Source organism: Urocampus carinirostris, chromosome 8 (assembly GCF_059441175.1).
Source record: "Urocampus carinirostris isolate Australia breed hairy pipefish chromosome 8, RoL_Ucar_1.0, whole genome shotgun sequence".
NCBI classification, from domain to species: Eukaryota; Metazoa; Chordata; class Actinopteri; order Syngnathiformes; family Syngnathidae; genus Urocampus; species Urocampus carinirostris.
This window is the reverse complement of record NC_142356.1, coordinates 32475860-32497961: the sequence shown is the minus strand read 5'-3', so window position 1 is coordinate 32497961 and position 22102 is coordinate 32475860. Positions and strand designations below refer to the sequence as shown.

At 39.8% G+C, this 22102-nt stretch overlaps 1 protein-coding gene across 2 annotated transcripts in view; it reads right to left on the bottom strand.

The window, feature by feature from the left end:
• The window catches only part of cnnm2b (cyclin and CBS domain divalent metal cation transport mediator 2b), a 79890-nt gene extending 58942 nt beyond the window's left edge, over positions 1–20948 (bottom strand). For both annotated transcript variants that reach the window (XM_088342412.1, XM_088342413.1), the window contains exon 1: positions 19303–20948. In XM_088342412.1, coding sequence (XP_088198538.1) covers positions 19303–20788 — 1486 coding nt within the window. In that variant the 5' untranslated portion in view covers positions 20789–20948. The remainder of the gene's footprint in view (positions 1–19302) is intronic.
• Between the last annotated feature and the right edge of the window lie 1154 nt (positions 20949–22102).

Here is a 22102-nt window from a genome sequence, read left to right as displayed (position 1 = left end):
TAGCAATTGAGACTAGACATTAAAGCAGGGTTCCAGGACCTATGGGTCGCAAGCCATGTATGTCTCTTTTTATGAATACATCTGGCTCGGTAATAAAAAAAAAAAACTTGTGCAATTATTTACTGTATTGTTACATGCCAAGCTGATTGTAGCACATGCAAAGCCGGGAAAACACAGATTGTACTATGGTTCAGATATATGGGGCAAAGTCTCAACTGCAGTTCACAGTCAATGTGTCACAGCAAGAGACCCTGTTTTGGTTATAGATCGCTAACGAATCCTTTATATAAAAGAAAAAAAAAAAACAATCTATGTTAACTGTTCCGACACTTTATGTTGTAAAAACCCACGGAACAAATTGTAAACACCCAAAACCTCTAGCTGAGCAATTTGATCACGTGAGTAGTAGAAACGGTGGTTATACACACACCGCGTGCAATGTTTCTTCCCCTCACCTAGTGCCATTTGCATTGAAGGTAAATACACTGGTATCATCCTTTGTACTATTTTGTGACATTTTTACTAAAGAACTTTGCTCGCACCTTATTTTGAAACCATTATTTAGGACAAAAATGACGGTCAAAATGACCCTTACCACCGTAAGTAACTGTAGGGAGGGAGTCAAATTTTAAGTGGTTAATTTATATTGATATGGGGCACAAGCTTTGGCATTATAATTATTTCATTATGTCATTAAATATCACACATTGAAAGAAAATGTGCTGAAGAGGGAGTTTGGCGGTTCTGCTCTCTGTCAAACAAAAATCAAAATATTTTGCTTTGATCGGTCTTTGGGTGAAAAATCTTCTCGACCCCTGTCTTAAAGGAATAATAAACTATCAAGACTTAAATGGAATATTGAGGAAACTATTCTTGGGGAATTTGAAGTTGGTTAACTAAGACAAATATCAGCATTTAATTTTATGGTAGTATTGTTTCCTTGCACTTGCATTGATTTCCCAGCAGATTTTCCCATCAGTCTGAACGCAGTTGGTCTGAGGGGCAATATTGAAGATACTGTCAATGAAATTAAAACCTAGACTTGATAAGGAATTAGCTAAACTGTAGGATGATGGAAGGAAAAGGAAAAAAAGACTAGGCAAACTGTATCTAAAGTGAACAAGTGATTTAGTAAACGTGGTTTGAGTTGCGTTAGCAGTTTGATGCATGTTAAGTGCAGGGATAATGTCTGATCAGACTGGCTTTGGTAATGTTCTGTGCCTAGATTCACAGTCCTCCTGTTGTACTAATCGGGTTTTAAACGGCCACTCCATTTTGAACCAGAATCTGAAGAATGTAGGCTAATTCAAAGTGCAGCCTTTAAACACAAATAAAACTTGGCCAAGAAAGTCCAAAAGGTCAAAACTCTGTGAAATCACCCAATGTCAAACAGACATTTCTCCAATATATTTAAAAGAATTAAATCAGAAATATATCTGGCTAACGTGCATACAATTTAGATTTCTTGATCTGTGCTTGGTCCTGCAGCATTCCTGCCAATTTAAGAACTGAGCCTGAGCAAATTATTCCAAGCTTGTTAAACATACGGTACTTTTTAAAATTCTCTTTTGAAAAAATCATCAAGGTTTGTAATCAATTGCTAATTTATACAGCTGTCATAAGTATGGTCATTATTTAAGGAGAAAGGGTGAATGATGAGTACGCCATGTACGTGTCAGCCTACATCAGTAAATGCGCAGAAGACGTCAGCAATACCAAAACCATCTGCACCCGTGCCAATCAGAAGCCCTGGATGACTGCTGAGATACGCAAATTGCTAAAGGTACGGAAACTTGGCTTTAAATCTGGTGACGAGGAGGCGCTGAGATCAGCGAGGGCTAACCTGAACCGTGCTATCAGACTAGCAAAGCAATCGCAGTCAAAAAATCCAGGACCGTTTCCTCAGCACAACCAACACCAGGGATATGTGGAAAGGCATTCAAGCCATCACCAGATACAAGCCAACCACCGCCCCAGTGCAGGAAACTAGCATGGACTTTCTGAATGACCTCAACAACTTCTTTAGGAGGTTCGAGGCACAAAATGGCACCCCTGCAGCGAAAGCGGTTCCACATCAGGACGAAAGAGCACTCCTCCTGGAGTCAACTCACGTGAGGAAGACCCTGAGAAGGGTCAACACACGAAAGGCTCCAGGCCCGGACAACATTCCAGGGCGGGTCCTTCGGGAGTGCGCCAATCAGCTGGCTTGTGTACTAACAGACATTTTCAACACCTCGCTAGACCAAGCCACGGTACCATCATGCTTCAAGATTGCCACCATCATCCCAGTGCCCAAGAACCCCCAGATCTTATCATTGAACGATTACCGGCCTGTTGCACTGACTCCCATCATAATGAAGTGCTTTGAGAGACTGGTTAAAGAGCACATCACCTCCAGTCTCCCCTCCTCACTCGACCCCTTTCAGTTTGCCTACCGGACAAACCGCTCCACCGGGGATGCCATCTCCTCTGCGCTTCACCTGAGCCTGACACACCTAGAGGAGAAGAACACCCATGTGCGGATGCCGTTCCTGGACTTCAGTTCAGCATTCAACACCATCATCCTACAACACCTGGTAGACAAAATAAGACTCCTGGGTTTCAACACCCCCCTGCGGAACTGGCTGCTGGACTTCCTCACTGACAGACCCCAGTCAGTGCGGATTGGTCAGAACATCTGCGATGTCATCACCCTCAGCACGGGCTCCCCCCAAGGCTACGTCCTGAGCCCCTTGCTGTTCACCCTGATGACACACGACTGCGTCCCTAGGTCAGCCACAAACCACATTGTGAAGTTTGCGGACGACACAACAGTGGTGGGCCTCATCAGGGACGACAACGACCTGGCCTACAGAGAGGAGGTGAAGCAGTTGGTGGGGTAGTGCAGGGACAACAGCCTAGTCCTGAATGTTGACAAAACTAAAGAGATCATTATCGACTTCAGGAAAAACCAGCCCAACCATGCCCCACTTCTCATCAACAACAAGGCTGTGGAGGTTGTCAGCAGCATCAAGTTCCTAGGGGTGCACATCACAAACAAACTCACCTGGTCCGTGAACACTGCATTACTGGTGAAGAGGGCACAGCAGCGCCTGTACTTCCTGCGGAGGATGAGGAGAGCCCACCTGCCCCCACCCTCATCACATTCTACAGGGGCACCATAGAGAGTATCCTGACCAGCTGTATCTCTGTGTGGTGTGGAGGCTGCAGCGCTTCCGACTGGGGTAGTGTGAGGAGGGTGACGAGGACAGCAGAGAAAATCATCGGGACTTCTCTCCCCTCCATTTAGGACATTGGCCAGAAGCGCTGCCTATCCCAAGCCAAGAACATTATCAGGGACCCCTCTCACCCCCATCATGGACTGTTCACTCTGCTAGCCTCTGGGAAGAGGTACTGCAGTGTGCGGTGCAAGACCACCAGGTTCCACAATAGTCTTGTCCCCCTGGCCATTAGACTGTTAAATGGTCAATCAAACACATAGTAAATCTAAACTACTGCTAATCTGTACATCTGTTGGTTTTGTCTGACTTTTTTGCACTACTGGCAGTTCTTTATAGCTAGCCACTCCTTGCACATCTGTTCTCCTCTGCACTATTGTACTACAGTGTTATTGTTACTGTTTACCTGACTTGTTTACCTGACTGCCCATTTTGCACATCTGGTTAGCTGCTCCTCTTGCACTCTTTGCACTACTGTAAAATACTATACATAGCCATAATTATTAAGTATATTATTAGTACTCAATACTCCAACTCAATACAACATTTTATTTATATTTATATCTGTACATTCAAGGAAACTGTGCGGGTCAGATGTATCGACATTTCGTTCTGTATACACGTGTACTAGAATGACAATAAAGTAGATCTGAATCTCTGAATCTGAATCTGAATATGTGCCTCACTGTTTATAGGCCGGTCACAAGTGACTACTAACTACGAGCTGTTAATGATTGTTTTTTTCTTTGTAATTATATGAATTACTTGATTGACATTTTTTCCACTGATCATTATATACAAGACTACAATGAATTCAAAATCAACAACTTTGAAAAAGAATTGACTTCCGATCCAACAATCAAAATCAGTGCTTATCATGGGAGTGCCATCTCATGGTACCTGAAATATTTTTCATAATTAGTCGTTCATTTTCCAGCCGCTTGTCCTAACAAAGGTTGCAAGGGTGATGGAGCACATCCCAGGTGACATTAGGGCACGAAATACCCAGGACTCTTTGAAGATCAATCACAGATTTATTACATATATACTAAAAAAATATGAGAGTACATTCCTGAAGTTGTTAATGAAATGCAGACTTTGAGGAAGTTTCCGGATTAGGGGGTTCCCCTTTTCTAATACTCCTTATTCAAATTGGGGTCACTATCAGGACTGCTGAAGAACTGATCATTTGAATTAGAGGCGGTGGATGTATACACCATGCAGAAGGTGGCCCTTGACGACCAAAGTTGCCCATCTTTGATCATTACACTTGTAGTAGCTGTTTTATCGTGTAGGTTTTCGCAAAATTAAAATTAAAATACGTAAAATTACATGGCGGGGCGAGAACTCTTTTTTGCAAATCCCAGTAAAACTCATAATAATTGTGAGAGGTTTATCGCCTGTGGAGATTATCAAAACACAGCAGAGGTGGGTAGTAACGGAGTACATTTACTTTGTTACATTTACTTGAGTAAGTTATAGGAAATTTTGTACTTCTAGTAGTACTTTTAAATCCCTATACTTTCAATTTTACTTGAGTAAATTTGAGAAGAAAAAAATGATACTTTTACTTCTACATTAAGCAACATTGAAGTCGTTACTGTCAAGAACCGGAACAGGAGGAGAACCCAAATGTGTGACGTTTCTCACACAAGCTTTTATTTTACGGGAAATGGGGCAGTCATGCACGTTAACCCAATCGGCAGTGATTCGGCGATCGTTGGACGGAAGACGTAAGGCAGCAGTCTGGCGTGGAATGACAGGAAGCCAGAGGCCGACGAGATCGATACCAATTGCTTGAGCAGATATCGGACAGATCGGGGTGATACCGGGTAGGACGGGACAGACAGTATAGATATCAAAACTGGATATTGAAATTAAACAGGACAAACTAGACGGGAACGAAACTGGAGATCGATATTAAACAGGACAAAATAGATGGGAACAATACCGGACAGGAAACACAAGCAGGAAAACCGGAGTCAAAACCCATGTCTTGCGGGTACAGAGGTTCGATGACGGACTGACAAAGGGTGAGCGAGCACTGAGCTTAAAAAGAAGGGAAGCCAATCTGTCAACGAGCCGCAGCTGGCGCCACACGGGCTGGGCCAATTGGGCGCCATGGCAACTGTGACAGTTACTTCGTTACTTAATAAAGATTCGGTCTTTATTAAGACGGAGACCTTGCCAGGCTCTCCCATGTTTAACCAATCAAATGTAGCACGTGACCATATTCAACTTCAGCGGGGGTAAAAATTGTCTACTGATGTAACAGATCGAAAATGTCGCTTAATAAAAATAATAATAATAATAGCAATTACAACTATGAAAACACAGAAGAGGATGAGCATCCCTGCCCTCAAATCAAAAGCATGTTCCCCTTAAAACGTGTGCCAAACACCCGCTACAATATCCAATGGCTCCTTTGTTCGAGTTCATGGGCTAGCTTGTTGTTCTGCTTGCAGAGCTTGTTAAGATAAGTCGGGGCTTTAAGTGTGCTACATGCGCTTAATTATTTTTTTTATTTAAACTATTTTTATTTTATTGTTAATGAAGCACTTGAATTTGCATCATGATTATTTCAATCTACTTTTAAATTAAATGTATTTTTTGTTGTTTGGATGGACTTTGATCATTTGATGATCTGATTGGTTGTTTTCAAAAAAATTAATAAATACGTTCTTGCTACATTTATTCAGTACTTCAGTAATTTTTTTCATCAAGTACTTTTTTACTTTTACTCAAGCAAGTATTTGAATGACGACTTCTACTTGGGTAATACTATTCTTAAGTAACTGTACTTTTACTTGAGTAAAATGTTTGGCTACTTTACTCACCTCTGGGTACAAGGAAGAAAATATTTTATAAGATGGCAACTACGGAAAATATATAGAATAAATTGGAGGGGTCGAGCTTGTTTTTTGCGAATCCAACAAAAGACGAAAGAACAGTATGATCGTTCAATTGCAAAGTTTGCACGCAAGTCAGCAATGTGCAGCCGTTGCCATGATCCGAAAACAACAATAGGGCTTCTACTTTTTCCCTTAGTTTATGTGTTGCCAAATTTTAGATTTGATCACCCTTAGATAAAGTATTAATCTAAGTATGACTACTCGTTTGGACTTTCCACACTGATACGCCATCTGAATGGGTGACAATATGGGGGGTAATGGTGTTCCCATTATACATTTGCAAAAAAATTATTTTTGATCTTCCTCAACAAACATCTCGTATAAACGTTTTGCAGTACTATAAAGTTTCCTTAATATTCACATATTTGCTTGCCTTTGCGTAGATTTGAGAGGAATGTAAAAGCACCTATTGACATGCTAATAATGTATCATGCACGACATCAACGCGTTGTGTTACTTGCCCTCACTTCAGTCGACATCAAGGGATTTAAGTGTGCCTCGCTTCTATTTTCAGGAGAAAGGCCTGCAATTAACATCTATGTGTTCACGCCATTTTACATTATACTTAAACATTATTCAGACAGTGTTGGAGCACACCCGTAGGAAACATCCTTTGATAAACCATATCCCATTTAGAAATCTGTACTCCAGGTTCTGTAACAAATCCTCACCCTCTGCACTAAAATTAATATGTATGATCCTTTTTATTAAGGGCCTTCATCGTAAATTAATTTCGATAAATGAATACATCCGTAACCATACCTAATTAACATTCATGACACAGTTACTCAATGCATCAAATTTGCTAAACAAAGTTAGCTAGGAGATCATAACGCCACAATGATTCAGCCACCAGGCATGCCTGAGTGCGCTAGTGGGTTAGCCTAGACCAGGGATTGGCAACCCTAACTGTTGAGAGAGCCATATTGGATTGCAATAGAATGAAAGCTTTATATGAGCCTTATAAGAAAGGCAACAGATCCTGGCTATATATAAAGACTGTGTATAGTATATCCTTTTTTTGAAAAAAGGTAAGAATGTTCGTGTCATCTTTGTTCTCCTTCAGACATCAGATCATTTGCCATTAGCAAACATTTTTGAAAAAGTGTCAAGGGGCCACTAGGGGGCACCAAAGAGACGCATGTCGGTCCAATTTTAAAATTATAGGGAACAATATATTTCAATAAAGATCACAAAGGTTTTGGAGAACTGTTTGACACTTGTAGGTTTTTCTGTGTATTTATTCCCTAGCCATCAAAAGTACTGGAACATATTTGTCCGGATTTGAAAGTTTAAATTCATTGGCAGGAAAAAATAATTACTTCAAAGGGGGATCCCTCATTAGCAGGAATTAAGTGCTTTTACAAATAATGACGTCAATGAATCCCATTACTTGTTGCAACATAAGCACCACAGGGTACCGAGCGAGCTCTTTGAGTCACTTCCAGTCAGGCACTCTCTTATGTTAACACCAAGAAGAAATACCGCAAACTGGAATGAAATCACTGTATTTGTTATGTTAGCATTTCTAAACGATCAACAGGCAGAGTAAGCACTCCGTAAGGGTTGTTGGATCTGAACTAAGCATAGATTGGCCTATATTGCTACAGTCAGGGATCTAGATCAAGACGTGCTGGGCCACATGTAGGCTTTTTCACAAAATGTCTTACTTGTAAACGTAGCAGCACGTATCTACTGGTAAAACTTGGTGCTTAGATTTTTTATTCTACCTATTAGTAGTAACATATTAAATCACTAAGGTATTGATAGCTTATAAAAGGCAGCAAATAAGTAGATGAATACTATCTACCAAGTAATTTGATTATTAATAAATTAAGAAACTATATAAGGATTTTAAAATGGAGGTCATAATGTCTTGCTTGATATTACAAGCACCTATCTGGGTAATGGTCGGATTGAGTAACTTCTGGATGCTTAGTAGTGGATTTTATATTTATTTTTAATTAGTCATGTTTTGGCCACCCTTGTTAAAGAACGGTTTACCCGACGACGGCCTGCGAGAAATTTTGAGAGAAGAATAAAAACAATTCGCTTCTGGTCAAAAAATGACCTGCAAATTTAATATGGCCCCTGGATGTTGATAAAGAATGCAATGAAACACTTCTGAAGTAGCCCTATTGCACTGAGCTTTTTAATTCAAATGATAAAATGTGATGCTTGGAAAAAAGACGAATGAATTAGTTATTACACTCAATTAAAGTTTTTATTTGTCAATTAAAATATTTATTTTTATATTTTGTGGATTTCAAACTCATTTGGATGAAATGGTCGTTTTAAAAACAAATAGATAATGAAACACAACGGGTGCACTTAAATGCAAATGAAAAAATATGGCTTGGTTTATGTTGTCCGCATGTATTACAGAGGAATCGGATTTAAGAAACTCTATAGGCATATAAAAAAAAAAAATTAAAACCAATCAGCTATTTCCTTTTTGGCCCAGCCCCTCTAAAATGTTTTCAAACCAATGCGGTCCGTGACTCAAAAGGTTTGCTGACCCCTTGTTTTCACCGTAGAGTGGTTCTTATGATTTAGTACCATAATACATTTTTAAAGGAACACAATGCAACAATTGACCACTACATATCACTGTTTTGTGTAGTGCAACCTGAAAAAGAGTGCTACAAAGCACAAGGAAGAAAACAAACTACGGAGACTCAAAGTTACCAAAACCGCACCATTTCTTTTTTCACGTTTTTGCATAGCTTTTCACAAGGTTATTTTTGTTTTTGGGGGGAAACACATAGCAGCAAGATGGCACACAATCATGTCAACTCTCTCATTTTGTGTAAAATACAAATGTAAATGCAAGTATTTTTTTAAATGCACATTTATATGATAATTAATATATTCTTGCTCCTCATTCAAATTTATAATAAATGAAGTTTTTTTACAACTTGGAGGCACTAAATAATACACAATGTCTCTTTAAGACTAACACTAATGTCCGAATAAAGGAAAATAAAATACATATTAAAAGCTCTTCCTTTTAACATTACATTGTTTTTTAATCATGATTAAAAACATGTTATCACCAGCCACAAGACTGCATCATCATAGTGTGATAATAATGCACCATGATGTTTACAAATTATTGCATTCCTATTGAAAATTGACGATGCAATGATTAGTGGGTTTCAACACTAGCAGATGGATTGTTTTATTGAACATACTTGGGCAACAACTTAAAATGTGCTTAATTGTGAATCACGATCGGAAATAGATACATTCTCATGGGAATCTCTTCTATTGCGTTCCAATTCTGCTAAGTGGCATAGCTATCGCAGAGTATATAAAGAGCATAATACCCACTACAACTCACAATCAAGGTCTCACACTAACAGACCCTGTTTTGGCTGTACGTCACTAAATGGAAGCTCATTGAACAATTAATGTTAATTGTTGAGACACTTGATGATGAAAATCCACAGAAAACTGTAAACAGCCACAAACGCCAGCCAAGCACACAGCATAATTTGATTGGGTGAGCTGTAGGGGTGGGCGCCATCTGCACCAAAGGTAAAAATGCCAGTATCCTCGTTTGCAGTATTTTGTGACATTTTTACAAAACAACTCTGCTTGAACCTTGTCAATGAAGGTCAAAAAGAGCCTTAACAGTCTTAAGTAATTGCAGGAGGGAGACAAGTTTTAACTGGTATATTTGTTGATATGGGACATATTTGGCAATACACTTATGTCATAAATTTTATCAAATCATCTAATGTCACACAGTGAAATTAAAATTACATTTTGGGTTAGGTGGTTTTGCTAAAATTTGTCGTAAAATCTATAGTATGGCTCTCTCAAAAAGAAAACAAATCAAAATGTCTTGCTATTATGGCTCTTTGGATCAAAAAAGTCCCCGACTCCTTTTCTAATGGATAATATTGCCCACGTTTATATATACAAGTCTCCCTTCCAATTCCAGTTAGGCAGGTGACAGAAGCTAAAAGCATTGAAGTCAAAGTGCATAAACTGACTCAAGCATTTCAAACTGTTACTCCTCACTCCTATGTTAGTCCCATTGAAATATCAGTTATTCCTCATTCACAGGTTAGTCCCATGGGAATATCAGAAATTCTTTAAGTCATGTAGAGCCATGCGATGGGGAGGGGATAAATTCCTGCGTCGGACTCGGCGACTAGGTTCAGTCCCAAAGCGACCTTCTTATTAAATAGCAGAGCTTTAGCTGAGTGAGTAACCCCTGGATGCCGGTAATTGCTGCTGGCTCGGTAAGAAATCACAATTAGTGAAAGGGTCAAAAATTTCCAGAAGGGTGTCGCTCTCAATTTATCAACTCCAAATGAAAGCCCGGTGCCGCGCTTTGATAAACAGTTGGGACTGAACAAGAGACTGTTTCATTCTAAACTGACCTTTTACACGAACGATGGTTACACACGCTCCATCAATGAAAAGCATAACCATTACATGTAACAATTGGATTTCGACCGAAGAGCGGACAGGACATAAAAGTTGATTGGTAAAAGCATTACAGTAACATTGATAAAGTAAAAAGTAATTAAGAGAGCAGGGCATAGTCCATCTAGTACTTCTAAAATTTTTCACTGGGTATGCTATGCTTACATACTGAAAGTCTTCAGAACCTAGAATCAGCTAATTCATGGCAAATACCTTGACCAAAAAAACTTTTTCTCGACAGTGGCAAATTGAAAAATGACCTTCCCATGTCGAGCTTTCGAATTCTCCAAAAGAACCTACCAGCTAGTTTAGGGATGATCCCTCTGGAGGGGAAGTTTAGGGACGGTCACCCTTGGGCAGTAGCCCAGGACTGAAGACAGATAAGAAAAGAGAGTAAAGTAACATTTCCTTGCTACAACATTACAAAAGTTTGGTTATCTCAAATTAAAAAATAGTATTATACAGGGAATATTTATTCCAGGCATGAGAAATTCCAGTCTTCAAGATCTGCAGTTCTTTACAGGTTATTATCATCTCAGCCAGGGGCCTTGCTAGGCTCATATTCAGTGAATAAGCTGTGTTAACCTCCCTTGCTTTCACACAATTCCCAAGTTTATCTTTATAACCCTTTGAATTTTAGGGATGTTCGATACAATATTTTCTTCAATACTGATACCCCTATATGAATCTTCAAAAGTTGTCGATACTGACAAAGAATACAAACATACGCCTGAATAATACATCACTGTCCATTAGCTTTGCTTGTAAAAGTCCTTGTTTTACCATTGCCGTGACCTGTCATTTTTTATGATTCTGGCAATAAATATGCATTCCCAAAAATTTCAGGAAAAGACACAAGTGTATTTTGATTATAATTAGAATTTTCCTTATTGTCATTGATAACAATGTATTGAACATAGCTTACAAGATTAGACATGGAGCTCCAGGATAAACATGTAATAAAGACTTACATGTGAAAAAAAAAAAAAAAGAATGTAAGGATAAATGCATGGGCACAAGTATTTAAAAAGTTGTGGCCTAAGTAGTAAGTGCATTGTAACAATAGTGCAATGAAAGGTAGTGCAATAACATTTAGCAGCGACAACATTCCTAAACATGATATTCCTTCCCATTTTTCTTATTTCCTTCCCATTTTTCTATACAATACATCCGTCCGTCCCTCCCTTTGTCTGTCCCTAACTCCCTCCCTTTCTCCCTACCTCTATCTATCTATCTATCTATCTATCTATCTATCGGGGACGGAGGGGAGGGGCGGGGCACAGGGAAGCAGCTCCCCCGGCCGTGGCGTGCACCCAGCCCCTCTTCGCACTCCAGCCAGACCGACCTAGCTCTTAGAACCAATCCTACCTACCTACCTAACTACCTACCTACCTATTTACCTACCTACCAAAGCCAACCTACCTAGTACCTACCTACCAAAGCCATATCATGGAAGGTGGCTAGAGTCAAGAACACACTCACATTTACCAAAAATTCATTCCCTTGACACCAAATATTAAACCCACAGCACAAGAAGAGTGAGTAGCTGTGTCATGCAACCCTTCATCACCAGAGGTCCGACAGCATACACTGGTTTACTGGTTTGCTCTTTTTTGTGTTTCATTACAACTGGCAATAATTCTGGCAAATCTGCATCAGTGAAATTAAGCTTTCCCCAATATTCCAGGAAAGGCCTATATCACATTTGTGCGCATTTAATGCATTCAATTGAGGTAAATGACTGAAGAATGGTACCCCAAAATTGACGGGAATGTTTTTCCGGCCTCAAATGAAGAAACACGTAAATAGTGCTCTTGGTCACAGTGCTAGAAAGATGAAAAAAAGCCCCCTGGCCTTAAACTGTTTTGTGCATTTAATATTAATTTAGCAACATGATATTTTCCACATATTAATGTTTCCCCAATAAATCCTCAGCTTCCCATCAACTTGAAATTATCAGAAGTGATCATTGTCAATATCGACCATACATACAACTTTAACAGGTTTCCCACTTTTGAGCCCAATTTCAACGACTTAAGCTTCGAGGCACTTTGAACTTAGCGTGAGCTGTGAGCAGAACCAGATTGAGGAAAAACTTCGACCCGCTGGCCCTCCCTTCAGCAGTTGCTTATGACCTCTGCCCGAGGCAAATTCCCTCCGGTGCTGCTCCAGTCAGAATATTGCTCTACTACAGCTGCTGCTACACAAAGTATCAAATCCAGACTTTCGCTGTATAGGGAATTGCACAGGTATTGAAATAAAAACCCACAGACAAAGACAATGAAAAGATGTCAATAAACTGGGCAAACTGCCTTTATACTTTAACACTTTATTTTTAGTCTGATTTCTCTTGTTATTGGTATAAAGGTACAGAATCTTTGCAAATATTTTGCTTTTGTTATTTTTATTTATGGGTTTGAGAGTTATAACACAGTTTCACACTTTGGGTCTTAGATCTTTCATCTAGCATTTATTAGTGAAAAAGAAAATGGGGTTTGTGTTTTATTTACATACCATCCATCTATTTTCTGCACCGGTTATACACACTTGGGTAATGGGGGTGCTGGAGTCCATCCCACATTACATTACATGTGCGTTATGTTCCATTTTAAAACCATTTCATCATTTTAGTTGATTGTTGAATTGCCGTTCAGTTTTTCATGTTGTCAAACATACTGCATTTGTAAGCCTCTTTGAAACTATCACGACCTTACAATACAATTTCAATTATAATATGGCTGTCACAATACAATACATACAGTAAATTCCACCTTCTAGTCTAACATGTCAAAGTCAAGGTCATCGGGCCGCATCCGGCCCATGAGAAGGTTTTCTACGGCCTCGGTCATGGTTTTGATTCATACACTAGGAATCACCTTGTACTTTTTTACTGTACGTTATTTCCCCCTGAAGAAAGTGCTTATTTTGGCTAGTAGATGTTTGCCCTTTTTATTGTATTTAAATTCAATTGTATTTTTAAAAGAAGAAACATTATGCAGGTAATTGTTCCTGAATAATACTGTCTTCTTGTATTTAATGTTAATGTACTTTGAATTTCTATATTAAGGAAAAATGTCTTTCATGCTTGTTGAAAACTCAGGATTAGTGAGAGAGCCGAAAGAAAATATGATTCATCCATCCGATCATCCATCCATCAATTATCTGCACCGTTTATCCTCAGTAGGGTCACAGGGGGGCTAGGAGCCCATCCCAGCTATCTTCAGGCAGTGGGCAGGGGACACTCCGAACTGGTTGCCAGAGAGTCGCAGGGCACACAGAGACAGACAACTCACTTGCTTATTCACACCTAGGGACTACTTGGACAGGGCAATTAACCAAGCATGCATGTTTTTGGGAATGTGGGAGGAAACCAGAGAGCACCGAGGAAACCCACGCAAGCATGGGGAGAACATGCAAACTCTGCACAGGAGGTTCGATCTCATGACCTCAGAACTGCGCGCTAACCACTGCACCGCCGTGCTATCCCCATCCTATCATATTGGCAAATATTTGTTAGGCCTTTAGTAGGTTTCATTAGGTTCACTGGACTACATTTGCCCTTTAAAAATCTTCAACATTCAATTAATCCAGCCCTCGACTTGCAGCATTTTATTTGACTTTGACACCCCTGTTCTGGTCATTACAAACAAAATTGGCATGAAACACTACAAAGTTAAAAAATTTCAAAAGGAACAGAAAGTGCTGCGGAAATACTGAGGAAAAAATCTAAAAGACGCCAATAATGTAAAAATAATAATAATATTAATAATGATAACATGTTTCCTGCTACACAATGGGAGATGCTTGAGTGTAATATATATTATTTTCATATTGGGAATTTTGATCATGTTCAAAGATTTACCCAAAAAACAAATGACAAACACTTGAATTTTTAATTGTTTTACATGATAGAATATTCTGTGGTTTTGTGCACTATTTATCTATTTGTCCAAAACTTGAATATTTGAATAAAGAGGAGGAAATAAAAATGGATTCATCGTTAATCGAAAGAGTAATCGACTGATTCATCGATGATGAAAATAGTCATTAGTTGCAGCTCTAATACTTTCTAAGGGAGCTGACAGGTTTCTGGTAAATTAAGGGTCACTGGCAAGGCAGCAAAAACAAAATCTCCTCGGAGGTTTTATTTTAACACGACTCATCTGACATTCAATGTTGCTTTTATCTTGTGTTCTGCATTCGACGTTGCCGAAAGTAAAGTGGTTTGACACATTTACATTTGAATGAGAAGCTGTTTGTTTACAAAGGTCTGCGCGAGCACACGTGCCTAAAGTACCCGGGCAGAAACCAAATCTCGCTTCTTAGTTCCCTCCTTCTAATAATCAGCTGCTATTTTATGTTAATTCACATATTTTTATTATGGAAATGTGGACATTTATAACTTGATATAGATTAATTCACATACGAATAGCAATGCATCTAAGAATCGGAAATGTCCTCCAAACCTAATGAACATTGCAACAGACAGGTACAAAGCCCAAGTGAAATCTATCTTAAAATCTATCAAAAATACTTGATCCTACTGCATCTAGAGCTGGGTTCTCAAACATGCAGCCCAAAGGTCAGTGACAGCCCGAGAGTTTGATAGGGATTTTTTCTTAGGGGAGTAGATCATCAAAGTAGTTCAACTTAAGCTTAAAGGACTTTCTCCTTGTGTTAATTATGTTTTATATGCTCGAACGTGGTTATAAAACACAACTCGGCTGTATTTCCTTTGTCATTTGTCACAGGATTTAAATTTTACGATAAATGATTTGCAAGAAGTCCTGTTCAGAACAGTTTGTGTTCAGAACCTTAAAGGCTAAAGAAATACATTCAAATTCTGAATAATAGTACTTCTATTTTTCAACTCACATATGAACTCTTTCATTATTGATTTCTTACTAATCCTCAATACATTTTTTTTTAATTTCAAGAACTCATTTACTACAGAGAAACAAACTATAAAGATATTTTGATGACAAAAGGTATATTTTTTTAACAAGACTTTTCTTGGTTGCAGCCAAACCTCAACCAGACCCAAGGTCTGGCGGCCCACAAAAAAATCGAGTTTGTGACCCATGATCTGAAGTATTGCAGCATTGCCATGATAACATGGCAAACCAAAGTCACAAGTAAAAAAACTAGTTAATGTGATTGTCTATAAAAAAAAAGAAATCGGCTCAATGGCTTAGGTATGTTTCATGTCTCTGTCGGCAAATATACTCTAATGATGAAAACAACTCCCCTGCTAGTGTATTATGTAATTCTAATTTGGCAAGGAGAGCTACACCTAAATTCTGGTAATAGAGCTCAAAGATTTGTTCTGTTTTCCAACTCAATAAATCCTCTTAAAGAAAAATGAATATTCTGACCAAAACACAATGCATCTTAAGTGTTTTTTGGGGATATTTTAAGAAGTAAAGTTAACACAGTTTACATTTCACATGAGTACTCTTTGAAATAATGTGTATACAAACAGGAAACAATTATGTCAATTAAAAATATGCCTTCCTAATGAATATTCTGTTTCGGCCAAACGTAGAAACTACCCTCACATACTTTGCACTTAGTGTGGTCGGTGATGGGGGTGGATCAACAATACTACAGGTAAACTTCTGAATGAGGTAAACATCTTTCTCAAACATCATGCGCATACACAACACATGAGGGGGTTGTGGGGGACTTGAGGGTGTTAGAGGCTGTTATTCATTATCCACATGACTGCATTCCAGGGCCGGACAAAAGAAGTTATCACCACCATCACTCCGAGGCGAGTAAGAGAGAGGGATTTAAGCAGGTTCTCAAACAAGATGCCCCCGCCTGATAACCTTCAGTCTTGCACTTACACCATTCCCACATGTCACAAATCGGAGGGGGGAAGAGAATAAGGAAGGGAGGGCGGAGAGGGGCATAGCTAAAATGTCTGAATGAGAAAAGGATGAAAGGATGGAAGACAGGCACTGAACAGGGAGAAACTGAACATTAACACTGAGTAGAAGTGATGGTGGAAGGTAAGTAGAACCCCCGCCTAGCGCAAGGCGGGAACGCTTTAGTTTTGGCAAGTGCATCTAGAAAATAGATAATAACAATATTGTAATATAAGAGTAAAATATATCATTGTTACAGCACAAATTTGCAATAATAAAAGCAGCAGATTTGGTAAATGTGAAATACTCATGCAGTTTCAGCCTCGGTTTACTGGCTACCTTATAAGTTATATTTAATTTTAATATGGAAAGTTTTGGAGCTGCAGTTGTTATATAATCTCGGAACACATTGCCGTAAAATTCGGACGATAGAGCACACCCCGTTTATAAGCCGCACCCAGTACATGTAGACACATTTTGTAGATACATAAGCCACACCTTACTACATGCTACATGCTTCGACATTGAAACCTGAGATATTTACAAAGAAAGACAGTACACAGAAAAAGTTTGAATAGTATCTGGTACCTTAACCCCTTAACATTCCGACAGCCCGCCGGTGGGCCGCCGGACTTTAGATAAAAAAAAATATGAGTCTGTACAATGTCACCAGTCACTGAAATATGTCATGTCACATATCGTTGGAAATCTTAAACTCTTAGGATTCAAGATATGATGACTATTTTGAAAGATATTTATCCGAGAAACATCACTATCAATCAAACAAGATACTCGAAAACCATTATGTCTTAAACTTCCTTGACTGTCCGCAAAACATTGGCTTTGTTTCATCAAGGACAACCCATAGAATCCAACCATGTAAAATAATTACTCCAAAACACACAAGATTGCCAAAAAATAAATAGAAATCCGCCTGAAACAATTCTGCTTCGTTGGATGTTGCTTCTTGTAATACATTCGTTTCGCCACATTATTTCCATTTACAAATAAACAGACTCGTAAAATGATTCCCAATATGGTAGATAGCGCTCCCCTTTCGATTGACACCTTTACCATGATGAGGTTCTGTTCATGCTAATTTTATTCATGCAGGAAGCGCGAAGTTACATTAAACATGCGTCTTCCTCGACACATATTTCATGTGTCTCACTCTTACCTTTACTGCACAGGGGGCAATGGTGGCCGTTAGAAAAAATGCCACATCATTGCATAAGCCGCAGGGTTAAAAGCTTGGGAAAAAAGTCGCGCCTTATAGTCCAAGTCTTATGGTACTTCACATGGCTAAGTGTACATTAATCTTTAATTTAAGATAAGAATATTTGCCAATACATTAATCCAATTACTTTTCGAGGTTTCGCAACTTTGCAATCAATAAGTTCTTCTCCCAAGAAAACACAAATGCACTGCGGCCTTCTGAAGAAGAAAGCGCTGCAGAGCGGGTACCAGTGGACCATACTCATCTACACAATTTGATACGGTCGATTTACACATTGATGGTTCAATTTATAATTTGACAGTAAAGGAGTTATTTGCAAAAAAAAGTATGGTACTTTTGTTTGTTAAACATATACTTTAGCCTGTATAGAGTTTGTTCTTTGGTTTAAACATACAATAGAGTATTTAATTGTATACTAATTGTAAAAAAAATAAATAAATAGAGGTGTCGACTTCGTGAACTTTGCCTATCAGTGGTTCTTTTTGGAACAGAGCCTCAACAAAAAACAAAAAACAAAAAAACCAAGAATGTCTGTTTTCTGGTTTTGTAAGGCTATTTAAACGTGTGCTTAAAACTATTACGTTCAATTTGCTCATAATCAGGGTCCTTATGAACCATTTAAGACAGTTGAGTCACAAAACTCTTTAGGTTGACCCCTTTGTTGTATCAAATACCATATGCACACATTTTTACTTTGATTTAACACAGGCACAATAAAAATCAGCTTTGAGAAACTAAATTGTTGAGAACTGAAATTTAGATGACTTAGACCATTTCTATTTTAAAAGATATAAAAACAGTTGTTAATGAATTTGATCATTAATAGATTATTTGCCTCACCTCGAGAAAAATTAGAGCGGCTTAAAAACCTAAACAATCTCTTGATAAGATTATTTTGTTCTAATATTGGATGAAGGAAAGCAAATTTCACAGGATGCCAGTTTGATATTTTGACTATTATTGCGCACTGTTTATTGTTGTTTTTGATTATTACAACATTGTCGTTATCAGCCAATAATGTTGCCATTCTTTTGTTTCCACAATTTTTCATATCTAGTAGATTTAATATTTTTAAAAAGAGCTCGGGGGAGGACCTTCAGAACAGGTTGGACTTTCTTATCTGGAGGTTTCTCCCCCTGTCCTCCTTGCAAGCATAAAATTAATTTATGTCTCCTCTTCTTAATTTGAGTGTCTTTAAAACTTTAAAACTTTAAACTAAATACCTCTCTAAAACATTGTGAAAATTAATGAATTTTAACATTAATGTTGTGATGTTAGGTAATTGTTACATCCCTAATGAACTTGTTCAGTGTTGTTGATGGCTAAAGATGTCAATGATTCATTTTTTACTGGAATTTGTTCCTGATATAGCTGGAAAAACTGAAATAACGGGGACTGGGGGAAGAGGGAATTTACTTCATCACAGCAATTCTCTGTCTCTCTCTTCATCCCTAGGGCTTTTGGATTTACACACGCTTGACCTCTCACGATCACTTCCAGAAGACAGGGGAGAGGTCATCACGTGAGGGCCAAGAGGGGTTATGTTGGATATGTAGAGCGTTTGTTTAAGGTGAAAGGAGACAAGGATGTCCCATGAACAGCTGAGAAGCATTAAACAAACTCACCTTTCTTAAACTCTTCCAGCATGGCGTCCAGTTTAGTGTCGTTGAAGACAAAGTGCAACGGGTGGCTATAAAACTTAGTGATGGTTTTGAGTGGGGTGCAATCATCCGGGTCAACAAAGGCCAGGTCCTTGACGAAGAGGAGGTCCACTATGTTGGACCTCTCGCCCTCGAAAACAGGAATGCGCGTGTATCCACTCTTCATGATTTCCGACATGGTGTTGAAGTCAAGGGTCGCGTCCCCGGGTATCATGAAGCAATCTCGCAGTGGAGTCATCACCACCTCCACCGTTTTAGTCCTCAACTCCAACGCTCCCTGGATGATGTTGAGCTCCTCCTTGACCAGGTCGTTGTAAGGGTCCGTGACACGTAGCATCTCCAAGAGCTTCTCCCGGTTGTACACGGTTCCGATCTCCTGCCCCAGGAGGTAGTCGAGCAGCTTGCTCACCGGGTAGGAAGCCGGGAAGGTGAGCAGCATAAAGAACTTAGTAAGGAAAATGGTGTTAGCGCCAACAGCCAGGCCGTGGCGGGAGCAAATGGCCTGGGGTACGATTTCACCGAAGATGACAATGCCGATGGTGGACATGACCACGGCGATCAACCCCGAACCGGCGATATCGTCCAACAGGATGGTCAGCGTGGTGTTCACCAAGACGTTACCGAGCAGTAAGGAGCAAAGCAAGTAATTCCCTTGGCTCCGGACGGGCTCGATCTTTTTAGCGTAGTTTTTCTCCCTTTCCGTGCCACAGTTCTGAACGATCTGGAGCTCCATGGGGTCAAGGGCCATGAGCCCCAGGTTCAGGCCACTGAACATCCCAGACAGGCACAGCAGCATAGAGATGAAGATGACCTGGAGCCAGAAAGGCAACAGAAACTTTTTCTCCTCCACCACGATCACCCTGGTGTCTTCACCGTCATGGTAGATCCAGGTGTTCTCCATCCACAGGTCGTGCATTGCCGCCCCGGCAGGTGCGGAGGTGGCGATGCACAGGTAGTAGGCTTTGCTCCTCTCAGTTTTCCGCAGAGGTTTGACCTCGATCTCCACTATTCCAGAAGTCTTTCGGTTCACAACAATGTTTGGCAAGATAATAATATCTGAAGTCCTGATGCCGCATGGATGAAAGCCGGACAATTCCTCTTCGCTGCGGTTATCCCCCGAGGCGCTGTCAAGGCTCACCCCCGTCCGGCTCCTCTCATGCTCCGTGAAGGCAATTTTGGACCAGGTCTCGTTGTTGATGTTCTGCCCGTACACTCTTAATTTAATCCGAGAGCGCTCGCTCACCCGCAAATAGCCTTTATCCATGAAGGAAATGTCGTCAGTGTCCTCCAGACGGAGGCCGCTGATGATGGTTTCCTCGGAGCCCTCCTGCCCACTTGTGGAGGAGACACAAGAACCAGTGACAGTCAAGAAAACCAACGTCAACGCGCAAACCCAGTCCACTGACGCCATTTTTACAGCGGCGGGTGCTCGGGAGAACAGCCGTGCCATAGAGTGACAACCGTCGGCATGCAACCTGCTGAATGAAAACGATTTTCAAAAATCAAAAGCAGTCGGAGTCCGCCTTCATCTCCGCCCAGGGTTGCCGCCACTCGCGCATCAGGACTTCTTCTTTGCCACAACGCGGACGACAGTGGTCCCTCACCAGCGCACCGACACAGGCTAATAGTGGTGTATTGTTTGCGAACGAGACGGTTCTTTAAGCAGACTCTTTGAAGTGAACGGGGAGAGCCGGCTCCTCATAATTTATATCTCTCTCACATTTTATCAAAGTCTTTTCACAATCTGTCTTCTCTTTATCACTCTAACTCTCCCTTTCTCACGCTCTCTTTCTCACTCTTTTTTTCTAATTCTCTCTTTCAAGTCATGTTTTCTTGTACAGTACAGCCCTCAATGACAAGGGTTTTCCCAATCCCTCTCTCACACACACACTCTTTCTTTCTCACTTTTTTTGTTATACCGTTATACCCTCTCTCTCTCTCTCTCTCTCTCTCCTTCTCTTGCCCTTTCTTTCTCACTCTCTTTCTCACTCTTTTTCTTTCTCTCTCTCTCTCTCTTTCTCAAAGTTTTCACTCTCTGTCTTTCTCTTTCTGTCTCTCTTTCTGTATGCATATATATATATATATATATATATATATATATATATATATATATATATATATATATATATATATATATATATATATATATATATATATATTCGCTCTCTGTGCCCGGAGGAAACCCACACAAGCATGGGGAGAACATGCAAACTCCAGACAGGAAGAATCCTAGCTGTATTTGTAGCCATGACCTCAGAACTATGCCACAGAAGCGCTAGCTAACAATTTTAAAACGTAAATGAGGTAAATGATTATTGAATATTGAAAGAGACAAAGGCTGTACCGTAGCCGGGAGAGCGGGCTTTTTTCAGTGAGCCGAGTCGAAAGAGCCGGTTCTCAAAAAAGAGCCGGAAATCCCATCACTACGGGCTAACTCTTGCCTGCACTGCTTTCCTCCCGACTGACGGACGGTGGTGACCAATTGGACGCAGGTAAAGGGTCAGAGGCGGGTCTTCATCCGCCACAGTGACGAATCAAATTCCAAAACAAGTGCACCTCATGTGAAGAAATCGGCAACATCCACTCGTGACTTTTTCTACGTGAATTGGAGCGAATATATATATATATATATATATATATATATATACAGGGAGTGCAGAATTATTAGGCAAATGAGTATTTTGACCACATCATCCTCTTTATGCATGTTATCTTACTCCAAGCTGTATAGGCTCGAAAGCCTACTACCAATTAAGCATATCAG